Raw genomic sequence first — 15,058 nt, forward strand, 5'->3', positions numbered from 1 at the left:
CATCTTCCGCTCCGATCTTCCTTCCCATTATTTTGTTGCTTGCTTGTAATTCCACTCAATAATACATTTTTCTCCCCACCTGCACTCATCTGTCCTTGTTTGTAATCCCCCTCAATAAGCCACCATCTTGTTCAACCCATCCAATTCACGCTCGTAATTCCTATGCTGGGAAATCGCATACCCATACGCGCTCAAGAAGTCCTTCGCCCCTTTCATCATATTCACGGCCTCCTTGAATCCATGCGGCTGCACCTCCGCTACCGTCACGACACCGTAACTCTCCACCACCTCGGCAGAGGTCGAGAACTGCATGCCCGGGATATCGCACGCCTCGCGGACAAACTGGACGGCCTCACCCGTAGCGCCAATGGCTTTGAGGTGCCCAAACGCTTCCCTTACCCAGTGCACGGCGCGTCCGTTCTTGCGGAGAGTGGCAATGGATTGGGCGCCGCCCGGTATGAAGACGCTGTCGAAGAGCGTGGAGCGCATGCCTTCGAGATGGTGGTCTGGCTGGACGCCGCCCGTCTTGCTGCCCTTTTCCTCACCGGCAGCCCAGATCTTGTTGCGTCGAACACCGATAGTAAAAGGGAGCGCACCGGCGGCAGAGAGAGCGGCGCGAATGCCATTGTACGCGATCGGGTCGTAGCCATCTGCAATGATGATGGCAACCATACGCGTGGCGATCGTTGGAGTCGAAGGGGCATAGTCGACCTGCGAGAGACCCTTCGCCTTCTTGTTGTGCTTCGGCCGCTTAGCCTTCTGTGGTACTCCACCGCCGACCATTTCGGCGACGCTCTGAGCCAGAGTGAGGTCAATCTCCGCCAGACGGTCGACCATGCGCTCGTAGACGACATGATCGTCGCAGTGGTCAAGCTCAAAGCCCAGGGCGTTGGTGAGATGCAACTTCTCGTGGGGGGAGAGCGAGTTGTAAAACAGTTCAGCCTGGCTGATATGTTCTCTGAACTTCTTGCTCTGGGTCCTGGCCTTGATGCCTGCGATCTTCGCGGGGTAGTCGACGTATGCGCCGTCTTCGGGTTTTGTGGGAGGCACTGCAGAATAGCGGTTGGGCCAGTAGTTCACCTTGCCCTTGGTGATGGTGTGACGCATGGAACCGTCACGGTTGTGGTTCATGACGGGGCACACAGGACGGTTGATAGGAAGCTCTTCGAAGTTAACACCCAGTCTGCTGATCTGGGTGTCGAAGTAGGAGAAGTTGCGACCTTGGAGAAGGGGGTCATCAGAAAAGCCGATACCTGGGACAACGTGCGAGGTACAGAAGGCAATCTGCTCGACCTGCGAGAAGAACTCGTCCGGGTTGCGGTTCAGCTCCAAAGTACCAATGTACCGTATGGGGACGAGCTCCTCAGGCCACACTTTGGTGGCATCAAGGATGTCAAAATCGAAATCATGCTCCTTGGCTTCCGGGATAACCTGAATACCAAACTTCCACTTGGGATAGGAGCCGCTGTCGATGGCCTGCCAGAGGTCCTTACGGTGGAAGTCAGGGTCCTGACCAGCAATCTTCAAGGCCTCGTCCCAGACAAGGCTGTGTACGCCCAACTCGGGTGTCCAGATGAACTTGCAGAAGTGCCTCTCTCCCTTGTCGTTGGTGAGGGTGAAGGTGTTTACCCCGAAACCCTGCTGCATGCGCCAACTTCTGGGGATTGCCCTGTCCGACATGGTCCACATGAACATATGCGTTGCCTCGGGATGCATGTACTGGAAGTCCCAGAAGTTGTTATGTGCGGACTGTGCCTGAGGGATTTCACAATCAGGCTCCGGCTTTCCGGCGTGAATGACGTCGGGGAACTTGATCGCATCTTGAATAAAGAACACGGGAATGTTGTTGCCGACAATGTCCCAGTTGCCCTCTTCGGTGTAGAACTTGACGGCAAAGCCCCGAACATCGCGGACGGTGTCGGCGGAGCCACGGCTACCCAAGACAGTGGAGAAGCGTACGAAGACGGGTGTCTCGCGAGACGTGTCTGTGAGGACGCCGGCAGAGGTCACGTCTGCGGCAGATTCCTGGAGGGTGAATTTTCCGAAGGCACCGGCGCCTCTGGCGTGGACGACACGTTCGGGGATGCGCTCATGGTCAAATCGCATGATCTGATATTATCAATTGCTATTCCTTCAAGCATCTAGAAGGAGGAGTTTCACCTTCTCGCGTGCGAACGGATCCTCCAAAAGAAGAGGGCCATTCTTGTCGTCCGTCACCGCCTTCAACCATTCATCCGTATTGTGCTGCTTAACGCCATAATCAGAGGTGATTGTCGAGTTTCCATCATGCACGTCCTTGGTGACACTCGACAGCTGCTCGACCTTCTTGGAGCGCTCCCCGGACACTGCCTCCTTGGTCCTGTCTGCGACGTGGGCTAGTATGGACGACGCCATGATTCGAATTGAAAAGGAATACAATGGAGAAGGACCCAGGAGGGGAGGGGTTGAGGGGACTGTGTTGCTACTTGTAGTGCGGGGGCTCTTTCTGCATAATTTCCATGACATCACCCCTCGGTGTTTCCTTCCCTCACTGGACACGACCCGTGGACCGTGGACGCGTACTTACTACAGTACTGTATGTACAAAGCAAGCCTGCTTAACACGTGCCAAGGATAGCGGGTTTGCATGGATATTTTTCCATGACGAGGTTATGAGACTTCTGGAATCGCCATCTCGATCGGAAGTTTGGATGCCTTTTGGCCCGTCGCACTCCGCAATGCTGTGGTATCACTGCCAATCCACCAGGCCACGAATCGCATCGGTGAAGTATCCCGCCAAGTCGATTCTGCATATGAATGTCTCAACCGAGCGCGAGCCAGAACAAAAATGTTTGTAATCGCAGCTTTGAGGAGGCGAAGATCAGATGGAGCTTTACCAATGACGTAGTTACAATTTCCGTTTCGAGCCTAGCGCAAGTACGTTCCATGTTAGCCACTAACAGTTCCTTGATGGAACATTCCCACGCCCGGATAGATCACCGTCCTCATCATTCGTCCCGACCCCTGGATTTTACTGACTTGATCCGCTGTGCTGAGGGAGCGAGAAGATACGGTCAATGGCGGAAATTCTGAATCCGAAGCAACCGGGTTTGGGAAGACTTTTCTGAACTGACAGTCAGTGGAAGTGCTACCGAGGAGAAGCTGAGAAGCATTCACAATATACGCGACTATCGTAGAATTTTTAGCGCATAAATCTTGTTGTCCTACGAAAGAACGATAGAGATGACGGCTCCCTGAGGACATGTAAGGCAAGGTCTTGACAAAACCGACTCAGTGCGATCTCCGGCTGTTTACACCCTTCACTGGCCCCTCTTCACGGCTCTACATACTCGTAGCACAAAATGCCACCCACAATGTCCATAACGTCAGCAATAGTCCTATTCGGCGAGTTCCCCTTCATGTCCAGCACATGGTTCAAAGTAGTCGTGGTTCCAGGGTCACCAGGGGCGCCTGTCGGTTTCCTGAATCGCTCACATCAGTCAAACGTCTAGATGAAGACCTTGAAGTGGCTTACGGGATATTTGATGGCCGAGCCGGAAAGCCGACCTGGTTATCAGGCATGATGTTCGTTCCACCGATCTCCTTGGTGCGCGCTGCTTTATCCTTGGCTTGCCAGTCCGCCCATATTTTGTCGAGCCAGGTGTGGTGCAGGTAGAAGAGAGGATCTCCGGGGCTGGAGACACCGTTTTGCATCTACAGTCCATGTCACTATCCATTCACCTAGTTTCAATGTGGGCACTGGGTACTACTGACCTGGCCTCCCACACCCCCGTGACCTCCACCATGCGGCTGCGCCTCAATGCAATTCCATGCTCCCGTCCACGTCGTCTGCTGCAGACACTGATTCACATTCGCTGCCGAGCTTCCCTGGCTAGCGGAGTTGCTAATCTTGCGGTCGATACAATGGTCGGTGATCTGGTACCCCGGACCCAACCGATTCGTATAGTTCTTAAAAGGTCCCGTTGTGATGCAGTTATTGCGGCCCGAGCCGTCGCCGCCGAACCCGTATACCGGGTCGAAGATGGTGGCCGAGGTGAATTTGCCGGCGTCGAGTTGCTCTTGCCAGTAGCTGCATGAAAGACGGCATTAGCGTTGGGGGCCTGGGAAGTGGGGATATGGAAGATACGTACGGCTGGTGGCCAGTGTAGCCACATTCATTTCGCAGAGCGTCTTCATGCGCTTGCATGAGGAGGCGGTGGAAGGGGAGGAAAGCGCCCTAGACAGAAGTCAACCACACGAACCCTAAATCCGGAATAACCTCCAATACTTGAGAGCTTCTTACCACATGGTGCGTCATATATGCTTGGAGCGCGTGAACTGCCTGGAGTTCATCGAATCTCGTTTTACCGACTCCGAGATTGAGTTTTGCGGGTTTCTGCATGAGACAAAGCTCGGCGTTGATATACTCGAGCTTCTGCGAGTTGCTTAGAGTGTGCCTGTGGTATACTTAGCAATTGTTGACCCGGATTCCCGAGTGAGATATACCATGCTCTGCGTTTTCCCTTCGTCGTGCAGGCTGATAGGGCCTCAGTGACAAAACACAGGAGTGCAACTGCGCGAAATAGCGGTGCCATTGTGGACAAAGGCTCTGAGCGTAGATCTGTAGTCCTACATCGAAGCAATGTCAAGCCTACTTATACTTTCATCTTGTCATCAATTGTTCGAATAGACTTTCATCGAAAACTCGGGTCCCAAACATAGTCTGATGCTGTACTCCTTCAGTAATATGCACATACTATGTGAATAAACTTAATCTTACTTTCACCTCCTGTCAACAGTAACGTCTAGTCGAACGGTTCTATGGAGCGGCATCGGAGTAGCGAATCAGTGGTAGACAGGCCGGAACAAACCCGGCTACAGTGTGCAGGTTAGATTACCCCCGCAGCTGACGGCAGAGTCCCTGCAGTTGTTGCATATGTCACCCAGCAAGCTGTATGATCTATCTGACACCTTGCAGATGCGGATTTGGGGGCTGGATCGGGAGGATAGTTGGGGATAGTCGATATTATTGAGCTGGTGGAGGGGAGTAGGACTTTGACGTGGGAAATTGATGTGGATTGAAGACTGTGGATCGCCCCGATATGTTACATTCTACATGGCCACTCAGAAAACATGAAGTAGAGCAGTGAACAGTGGACGACTGGCCTAAGCAAAGACGCACCTCTGGGTAAAGGTCCTTTCCCGCCGCTGGTACGTTACAAACTCTACCTACGAGCAGCTTGACCGATATATACATGGGTTCTATATATAGAACATCGCTCCTTTAATGAGGGAAAGAAGTCAGAATGCGACGGATAGAGCAACTTCCTGTTATTATGTTCCTAATAAATATCTTCGCGTAAGTAATCGTGAGTGCAAACATCTTTGACTTTGCCATCAGATTTCTGTAATAGAATATGTACAGATCATGATTGATACGTGGTGTACAATATTTTGCATGAGCAGTGACGCCTGAAGCCTCGTTTAGGGTGTGTGAAAGTTAACTATTGGTCGGTGTGACTGCATTGGTAAAGAGAACAATGATATCTCAACATCTGGGTCCTAGTCAGTCTCCGTTATAAAAAATGACAACATTATCGTAGGTTAGAACGAATACAGAAGCTTTAAGCGTCTACTTTGGAGAGCATTGAGGAATCCTCGTCCAGTACCCGGGGCTCGGTGCATATCAGCTACCTGCGCTAAACCTTTCTGGGATCGGAGTGCCACAATGCCGAACATCAGTCATCTCAATGGATAGATCATCTAGGTCTCTTTGCCCACTTCTTTCTCAGGTAAGTTATATGCTTTGTGCTTATGAGAGATAGTATTAAATGCTACTTTTCTTTTCGTAAACATGATCTTCCTTTCTCTCATTAACGTTCAACTTGGAATCTTGCTTTTCCGTCGGAGTACTCGAACTTTTGCTGACGGGGACCATCTCATTATCGCATCGTACGCCTACTTCTGTAATTACCTTGCAGAAGCGCGTTTTTCCTATCTTATCATCTATCACCTCTTATTAATGCCGGATTGCTTTATGATGCTCTCCTCATTTTCTCGTTCGACCCTAAGCTTACAGCGGCTCAGAGTTATAGGCATCCCGCGACCTGTATTCACAGCAAACATTTCTCCCATATCAAATGATGAGCGCCGAACCCCATTTCCTCGTTCTCGGAGCGGGCGTTATCGGCCTCACAACCGCACTGGTCCTGCGCGAACAGTATCCCACTTCCAACATCACCGTTGTCGCTAAGCATTTCCCTGGCGACCGCTCCATCGAGTACACCTCGCCCTGGGCAGGCGCTAATTGGTGCTCTTTCGCCAATGACAATGGGCCCCTAGAAAGGTACGATGAGGTTACGTTTCGAAGGTTCGAAGAAATATTGGAAAAGGAGGGTCCTGAGTGTGGATTGGGGAGGATGGGAATGTGGGGAGTTTGGGATAGGTGAGTCAATGCAAATTTGCTCATATTTGTACACCGACCATGGCCACAAACTAACATTAAACCCTCTTTGTCTAGCCCAGTTGAAGACACGGACCTCCTGACGCCCCAGACGGGCAAGATCTGGTATGAAGAACTGGTTGGCGGTATCACGCCCTTGAGTGAAAAGGATTTACCTACCGGCGCAGTGTTTGGCATCGATGTCAAGAGCACATTTCGAATAAATACGCAAGTTTACCTCCAGTGGTAAGTTTTACTCAACAGTATAGACCGTGGCCCTTTATTGAATACGCGTTCCAGGCTCCAAGCTCGCGCCTTGAACAAGAACATTTCACTGATACGCCGCCATTACCCATCCCTCACCTCTCTTCTCTCCTCCTTCCCCAACACCACAGCCCTTTTCAACTGTTCTGCCCTGGGCTCCCTGTCCCTCACCGACGTCCGCGACACTTCCCTGTACCCAACACGCGGCCAAACTGTCCTGGTCGCAGAACCCGAGGTCCCCATTCCACGCATGTATATCCGCAGTCCCAAACGCTCGGACCCAGACTGCGCCTACGTTTTCCCGAGGCCTCTGGGTGGTGGCGTTATTCTCGGCGGGAGCAGGGAGGAAGGCGATTGGAATGGCGAACCGGATATGGCGCTGGCGGAAAAAATCATGAAGAGTTGCTGTGAATTGTGTCCTGAGTTGGGACCGAGGTGGCAGGATCTGCAGGTGATAAGTCATAATGTTGGATTGAGACGTAGGTTCCTTTCGTAGAATCTCTTCTCTTTTCTGGTGTTCGGCTCGCAAACCGCAACTTGACACGCTCAATCGGACACTGACATGGTTCTGCCAGCTTCTCGCAAAGGCGGCGTACGCGTCGAGCTCGAGAGATGGAGTAATGGCGTGCCTGTAGTACACAATTACGGGCACTCAGGAGCGGGGTACCAGTCTTCGTGGTAAGCTTACCGGTGATGATCGACCCTAATCTACTGTTCGCTGACGTGCGATCAGGGGAACTGCTGAACGAGCAGTTGAGCTTGTTAAAGAGGCCTTGGCCGCCAGGGCCAAGTTATAACTTTACTTATTCTGTAAATGCATATTTGACCGGTTCGGTGTAGTATGGGGTTGAGACTTTAGATTGTGGGTTCCGCACACGATCCATCTCGCTCATCTCGTATAAAATCTGGACCGGCATTATGAATGAAATCGGAACAATGCAATACAACTCCCACGTACTCTCACTCCCCATTATACGCATCCATCATCTACAGAACTTTAAAAAAGCACAGCGTCGCCAACCATGTTCCCCGCAACACCCTCACACCTCAATACGTACATTCTGCTCACAAGCCCAACCAGGCTGTCGACAACATAAATGATGTATGCAGCCCAAGAAACTCTCGGTGTGTACCTGACATATTCTTAGCAAGCTGCCACGTGCGTCGGCGGGGGAATTTGGGATAATATGGGAGTTATTTCAGGCTGGCATGTGCTCTTCAAGTTTGGAGAACCCCTACCCGGCAGTTATTTCTCCACGCACGTGCGGAGGGAGCACAGCAGATGCGATGCATTCAGCCCAACGAAAACGTGCAGCACTTGAAACACACTAGACGGTGCAGAAATATGCTTATGTGGTTGACGCAAACAGTGAGAGATATGCAATTTTCAAGAATCAGAGCAGATCGGGTTGACCTTCAGACGAGACTTGCCCTCCTGAAGGTCAGCGCAGTGTGAGCAAAACTACTGGTAGACATAGCAGAAAGGCCCGGCGGTGGTTGAGAACAACTGGTTGCTCGGAATACCGTCCTTGCCCGCCGGTGCGGTGACATCCAGCCACTGCTTGTCCGTGGGCTTACCGCGAGCGCTGTTCGGGTTCATCCAGTTGGTTCCACCTAGAGACATGGTTAGATGTGCATCTCCTAGAAAACTGGACCAGAACTCACCTTCATAGGAGTTTATCCTGGTCTTCATCTGGCTCTCCTGGTAGCTCTGCCACATCCACCAGTGCCTATCGACCTGGCCGTGGTGAAGCCAGAAGACAGGCTCGCCAGGGCTAACATACACGTCACCTCCAGGGTCGCCCCAGATGGAAAAGTGGCCTGCGCCGTGAATCGCTGACTTCTGAGGAGTGTCGTTCTGCAGCGTGTCCTGAAATTTGCCGAGGGCGGTGTTGCTGGTGATATGCGCTGCCAGTTCGGCGGGCCGGAGGACGCTTTGCGTATAGTAGTTGTTGACGTCGCGGCGGAGGCAGCGGGGGTTGTTGCCGTAGCCGTCACGCGATGGGTTGTTGGGGATGCGGAGAGCGGGGTCCATGGTTGGCATCAAGGGGCCGAGTGTGATGTTGTGGCTGTTGCAGATTAGAGACACGATCGAGAGATACAAGTCGGTTTTACTAACCCAGCGAATGGTCCAGTCTTGACGCAACCGCCACCAGGGCCAGGAGGAATGTTCATCATGCCGCGGCCATGCTGGACGGCTTCTCCATTACCACCCATACTCCACTCATCCCCGTTGAAGATGGGAGAGGTCGTGAGGTCAGCGTACTTTCCCCAATTCCAGTACGGTTGGTAGCCCTTGTAGTCGCACTCAGTGCGCAGTGCTGTTTCGTAGGCCCTGTGACAATCATGTCAGATCAAAGTCCATATGGAAGGTGGTATGGTCAACCATACCAAATGTAGTACCGATGCCAGTGCAGGAAATTCGCAGTGCTGTGCACCGATGGAGTCATATTCATATGCACAACGACGAAATCGTCATATCGGTTTTTGGCTCCCGGATACTTCCCAGCAGGTAGCTTGCTTGGTTTCGACATTATGCACTTGACTGCTCGAATGTATTCTTTCCTCTCATCTTTCGTCAAGTCCCCACTGTGTCTTCGTAAGCGGCGTGCTAGTGTAAGGAAGGGGAAATAATGAGCTTACTATTCTTTCCTGATAGCAACAGTGTCCTTGGTGCAGCCAGCGCTACGAGTCATACCATCCGATAAGGTACCTTCAAGGGCTCTCAGAGAGTTGGCTAGAGCCTGCTTCTGGATGTCGTCGATGGTAAGAGCTTGTCTTTTCCCAAAAGGCCAGGCATTGGCGCCCGAAAAGACACACAGTGATGCCACGAGGGCATTCACCACTAGGTTTCCAGCCATGACTGCTGGACTCCCGATGTTCCTATGCTGCCCAGAAGGAATCCGTACTGCCTTTCGGCCAGCCCCTCGGCTTTATATGTATCAGTCACCGGGGAGTCCTATTCTCAGAGGGAAGGATCCTGAAGGCTTGGCTGGTGACATTGCTTATATATTTTAGATAGCGTGCACGATGAGATGCAGCCCTTACCGCCCCGTTGTATATGAGAGGTGTATTGGAGGAAGGGTGGGGAAGTAAACTCCTTGCTATGGGCGATGAGCTAACTGATTCGGAAAACCATCATACGCTTGATTGAGGGTAGTCAGCTGGGTGGCCAATGGAGATGAAGGAGGTGTATATACGTGTTTGCAATTGAGGCTGATAAGATGTCCCACATTCTTTGGACGGGGGTGTTTTAGGTACACTGACCACGGTGGGGATGGCGTGCGCGTGTCCTCTTACAACCAACGTACCAGAACAAAGTACTCCTACAGAAAAATTTTATGTCCAATAAGTAGATTGCCTGACTTGGCATAGCCTCTGTGAACTGTACATATTCTGTGAGCATGCCAGGAGTCAGTGAAATTATCTTGCTAGCCAAATAACTCTTGTCAAAAAACCCCTGAGAGATATGGATCGGCCAGAAAGAGTATGAAGTCCCAATCCTTTCTTCGGTCAAACTACAAGTTATTCGGGGCCGATTGTCAGTGTAAGTTGTCGATGGCTCGTCAGATGCAAGACCTGATCAATGTTGTCGTTGACAAGACGTTGGAAGAAGCAATATCTCAGTAGAAAGGAATGAAAAAAGGCTGTGATGACGGCAGCATAAACGGAAGAGAGACCAATGAGATATCAAGAAAGTCAGACTTGAATGGTCAGCAAGGAAGTGCCAATATAGCTTAAATGAACTCTCGGCTTCGGTGACCGTGGTATCATTCTACCGGGCGTAGATCTCCAATGCAAAGACGAACTGAGATGAAAACAGATTACGCACGAGAAAACTCGTGCGCGGGAATTTGTTTATAAGTGCCGGCTTCTATCCGGGATATGGATTGAGACCTGTACCCCAGATCACGTGGGTGGGGTCAATTGGAGGTTTACTTCGTCTTCCCCAACACCCGGCAGTATGTGTCGGACAGGCCCCACAACCAGACACACGGTGAAGCTGTGATCATACCGGAAATAGGACCGGAAGGAACCCGAATCCAGACTGATTGAATCTGTCACTTCCGGAATAGCTGGCTTGTTTGCTACCACGATATCCATCGATAGGAGCTGGGCAGCTGGGATATCAATCAGTTCACTTTGGACACTGAGGGATGCCACAAATTTTGTTGGAAGTGTGAGGCATCGGGGATATCTGTGCGATATGATCTTGCTTTTCGCATGCAAAATGCCATCGTAAGCAAAACAGGCCAGACGGACCGGTCATTTGAACGGTGGATGAGCGACTGAGGAAGTAAATAGCTGAACAACATGAGCTCATTGGCCACTTCCAAACTGGCAAGAGGTGACCATGCTGAGGGTGGCAAGCACATCTTATCAATGATGGGGTGAGTGAGCGTTGCCGTGTGCTTCGTGGAGCGACCAATGTGTCAGCTGTTTTAAACGGACTGAGGCTTCCACAGCTGTGTACGTCTTGCCCGGTATCTCGAGGGTGTTTACTCTTGATTTAACGATATAGCCACAGATTGTGCCCATGCGCCTGAAAGAGAGGACTCACCTTGCAATCCCCGGATAGACAACAAATCCAAATAATGAGTCTATCCAGCCGTAATCGCACTACGGGATGGGATGAGGAAAAATGATGAGGCTACTTCTTTCACGGAGTATCCGTTGGAAGGCCAACTCAGGGGCGTAGGGCTTCAGGGTACCCTGTGGTAACCCCCCGGCGAGATCGCGTGGGCATCTCGATAGGAAGACCGATTTGTTCACTCGCATGGAGGACCGCACAGCTGTGGCGTTGTTGCCCCTAACCGATGGACGGGTAGACGGGATTTTAGGGGGCCGGGGAAGCAGAGCCGGCGGGTCGTGGAGACAAGTGAATTCTTCTCGAACATTGCGCTCGGGTTCCGTGCGGGTTAGGAGCCGTGCAGCATAGGATAGGGGATGAATACTGTGGTATGTACCTCGGCATGAAAGAGAATTTTTCCTGGTGGGTGGAGTTTGTAATGATCAGAACGTCGCAAAACTAGTCAGTGCGGCGAAATGAGCAGGTCCGTGAAGAGAGTTGTGCAATCGCATAACTATGCTTCGCAACTTACTTGTAAAACTGAGGGAGCGAAATTAAGTTCAAAACTAAAGGGAACTTTTCAAAACTGAAGATTGAACGGCGAAGGGATTTCAGCAGTCCGATGAGCGGTGGGGAGAGGACTGTGAGTAGGACTCATGAAGGTGACGTTGTTCCTGCAGATGCAGACAGGTTCATTCAGGGGCTGCATAATAAGGAAGCACCAAGCTCGATGGGGAGCGTAATTGAGGAGCTCCAAGCACGTGACAACGCGTTCAAGCATTGCAAGGTCGAAGCATCCTCCAAGGTCCGCAACTTTGCCAAGTTGCCTACAACCTTCCGGCTATCACTAGCAGACTTGGCACCGGAAAGAATGGAGCAGATCGAGATGTCAAACAGCACCTCCGATTCTGAGAGTCAGCTCGAACTTTTTTTTCCTTGCGTTTCTACCTTCGAGTTCGGGATTCCAACAAACTCGCCGAAGATTAGGCAGCAGAAAAACGAATTCGATGCTTGCTTTTCGTTTGCCACTCAGGGGCACACGGCAGAGGATATTCACGTCAGGTGTTCCTTCCAGAGCCCGTCGCTGGCTGTGGCACTGCGGCGTAGCCTGCTCTTATTACCCAGGGTACTGGACACATATCGTTTGGCCCAAGCTCCCAGGAGCTCTCGGAGCGAAGAGCTCGCGGTACGGAAGAGAGACGAAGCCGGGAGCAATCTAGGTATCTTTCGACGTTGTTTTGTACGGAGTACGGAATACCTGATAGCTGCTTTGATATGGGCGCTAGACGGACGACTTCAATTCCGTTCGTCAACTTTCCCATCCATCTCGTCGTCTGTCCCTTTGTCCTTTCCAAAGCATCAAGAAAGTTTTGCCATCTCCGCGCCTTGTTGGCCGTCTTCCGGCTCGTGTTACGGCCCAGTCACAGCCCCTTGCACTCCTTGTGCAGCCCGTGGTCTGAGCACGCCCTGGCTGACTCTCCTTTGACTCCTTCGGGTGAAGTTCCCCATGTGATTTCGCGTTGGGCGTGTCACAGCTTCGGGCTACTTTACGCGTCCAATAACGCGTCGATTTTTCACCGTGCCCATGTCGCTGCTGTGATTGCGGCCTCCTGACGGGCGTGCGTATATAACCAGCCGTGTAGTCCGACTGTCTGCCGCTTGGTCTGCCTCCTAGCGCCTTTTTCCTGCCTTACGGAATCTCTGCCTAACACCTCGCCCGTTGTCGACCGTGCTAGCGTGTGCATTTGCACAACTCGTTGCCTGTGCCAGGGGTTGTATAAATACTTCCGAGCACCCTATTACAAGAACCCTCTTGCCTCTCACCCGGGATACCCCCATCAGAATCCATCATGTTTTCATCAAGACAAACCAGATATCGAGGCGAAAGCTTCTCCCAGAACCGGGCAACCAAGTCCAAGTCACATAAAAGAACTCTTTCATTGCGGGATACTTCGAAGGTGGAAAAGCTTGCCCAGCAAGCACAGGCCTCCTCACCACACTCCAATCAGACTTCTCCCAGTATCGGCAGGTAAGTCTGATGGACTCCATCAATGAGGTACCGATGGACTGACGATGACCCAGTGCTATCATAACCATATGTGTCGGCCGTGAGCAACGCCTCTTTGCGGCTCATGAAGATGTCCTCTGCCACTCACCCTACTTCATATCCGCCTGCCGAGACCAGTTCTTTCAGACATCTAACAAGCGTATCGACCTACCGGAGGAGGAGCCCGAAGTCTTCTCGTCTATGCTCGAGTACCTCTACAAGGGCGACTATTACCCCCGCCTGGAATTCAACAAACGGAGGAACAGTTGGGGCCTCGAAGATGGCGGCAACAGCAACGGCACCAGTGAGGCTGTGATTCAAACCTCGTTTGGTCCTGTCCTGAAAGACACTATGCTCTACTGTGCCGCCGAGCGATACGGACTCCCGGAGCTCAAGAAGCTTGCTCTTCGCAAACAAGGACTCCAGTCTGGTGTTCAATGCAGCACCATTCTCACGTCTGCTCGCTTCGCATATGCTAACACTCCGGACAATGACTCCAAGCTACGAGCACATTACCTCGCTCTCATCATCCGAGCTCGCCACACCTTCAAGCGCAGCGGCACAATGCAGCAAGAGATGGAGAATGGCGGAAAGCTCTTCTTTGACCTCTTCGTCGCTATGGTCAACCACATGGACGACCTTGCTCAGAAGACCCCTCGCTAAACGTCTCGACGATCGATAGGACTGTCGCTGTCGACTGTCATTCTCGCATGAGCCACCATCTCCCCTTACCTACAGCCTGTTGACGGAGTCTGGTCTACGTCCTCCAGGCTACAACTCTCTCCCCTCCATCCGCTCATCATCCACCACGACTCATCATCACACATCATGTTGCTCAACCTTCCCCCTTATACCCAGTTCGTCTCCACTCCATCTCGAGCGAACAAGCGTTCTGTTACACAGTTACTGCCGATCAGGAAATCGCCTTCACTTCTTGTACCATACATTTCCCTCGATCAGCCTTCCGGCTACGAACCCATACTCTCGAGGCTACACCTTTTTGTCTTTCCTGCAAGGCGTTAACGGCTGATCTCATCTATACACATATACCATTCTGGCAGTCATTTTCGCCAACCCCTTGTACAATATTAATAATCCCCTTTCTTATCTTTCTCCGGCATGTCTCATGGTTTTCCTTCCTCGGTCTGGGCGGAACGAAACGGCTGTGGTATCGGATCATCTTTCCTTGCGCTATCTCATCTAGCTATCTGATTCCTCAGTTCCTTTTTTTCTCTCCTTCCCTTCAGGCTGGCAAACGAAAATCGTAGAACGCGGCTATGCCGCGGCAGTGGGACGCTGCGTCTATTCTTATTCCGTATTCCTTCCTCTTGCTTTTCTCTTTCTCGCTGTTCCCTGGCTTTTTCCGCAACGCTATTCTTATTGCGAGGGATCGGACACAAATTGCACAGCTCCGATCGAAGAAAGAGCGTCTAGACTGTTTTTTTAATCCGCTCGAGCGTTGGGGATCCTTGGACTGGGTTGGGATGGGTGGTTGCATTTTCGATACCTTTTGACATGATGAAATTGATTCTTGTGTGGTGGTAACGCTCTAGTTTCTGCTCGTGAACGTGAAGCATGCTACGTGATCCAAAGTTATCAGCTATTACTTGTAGACGCTACAACGGGGCCATCAGTGAAGGTATCACAAGCAGCCTATGACGCCCCAAATCTGGCCCAATCAATTCCTGCCCACGCCTTCAGCGGCCGTGGCTTTGTCATTGGCAGTCACCTGAATCAGACCAGCACTCAATGTCGCC

At 51.6% G+C, this 15,058-nt stretch overlaps 4 protein-coding genes across 4 annotated transcripts; 2 read left to right on the plus strand and 2 right to left on the minus strand.

The window, feature by feature from the left end:
* Positions 1–111: 111 nt before the first annotated feature.
* Positions 112–4,573, minus strand: EI97DRAFT_457094 (catalase-domain-containing protein; the record flags this gene model as incomplete). The annotated part of the gene is made up of 8 exons (XM_033800791.1): positions 112–2,109; positions 2,161–2,359; positions 3,329–3,460; positions 3,514–3,692; positions 3,753–4,068; positions 4,130–4,215; positions 4,282–4,435; positions 4,485–4,573. 8 exons carry the CDS (start codon positions 4,571–4,573, stop codon positions 112–114), a joined length of 3,153 nt encoding a protein of 1,050 aa, XP_033655394.1.
* Positions 4,574–5,782: 1,209 nt separating this feature from the next.
* EI97DRAFT_431928 (FAD dependent oxidoreductase) lies at positions 5,783–7,624 on the plus strand. The gene is made up of 5 exons (XM_033798050.1): positions 5,783–6,423; positions 6,499–6,666; positions 6,721–7,163; positions 7,260–7,362; positions 7,418–7,624. The coding sequence occupies exons 1-5, from the start codon at positions 6,122–6,124 to the stop codon at positions 7,479–7,481; spliced, it is 1,080 nt and encodes a 359-aa protein (XP_033655395.1). The 5' UTR covers positions 5,783–6,121; the 3' UTR covers positions 7,482–7,624.
* A 332-nt stretch (positions 7,625–7,956) lies between these two features.
* On the minus strand, positions 7,957–9,545 carry EI97DRAFT_500095 (Di-copper centre-containing protein; the record flags this gene model as incomplete). The annotated part of the gene is made up of 5 exons (XM_033802642.1): positions 7,957–8,298; positions 8,350–8,753; positions 8,804–9,019; positions 9,076–9,273; positions 9,328–9,545. 5 exons carry the CDS (start codon positions 9,543–9,545, stop codon positions 8,147–8,149), a joined length of 1,188 nt encoding a protein of 395 aa, XP_033655396.1. The 3' UTR covers positions 7,957–8,146.
* A 3,441-nt stretch (positions 9,546–12,986) lies between these two features.
* On the plus strand, positions 12,987–14,047 carry EI97DRAFT_275806 (uncharacterized protein). Its single transcript, XM_033794318.1, has 2 exons — positions 12,987–13,283; positions 13,337–14,047. The coding sequence occupies exons 1-2, from the start codon at positions 13,105–13,107 to the stop codon at positions 13,962–13,964; spliced, it is 807 nt and encodes a 268-aa protein (XP_033655397.1). The 5' UTR covers positions 12,987–13,104; the 3' UTR covers positions 13,965–14,047.
* Positions 14,048–15,058: the final 1,011 nt, after the last annotated feature.

This window comes from Westerdykella ornata, assembly GCF_010094085.1.
Source record: "Westerdykella ornata strain CBS 379.55 unplaced genomic scaffold EI97scaffold_6, whole genome shotgun sequence".
In the NCBI taxonomy this organism is placed as follows: Eukaryota; Fungi; Ascomycota; class Dothideomycetes; order Pleosporales; family Sporormiaceae; genus Westerdykella; species Westerdykella ornata.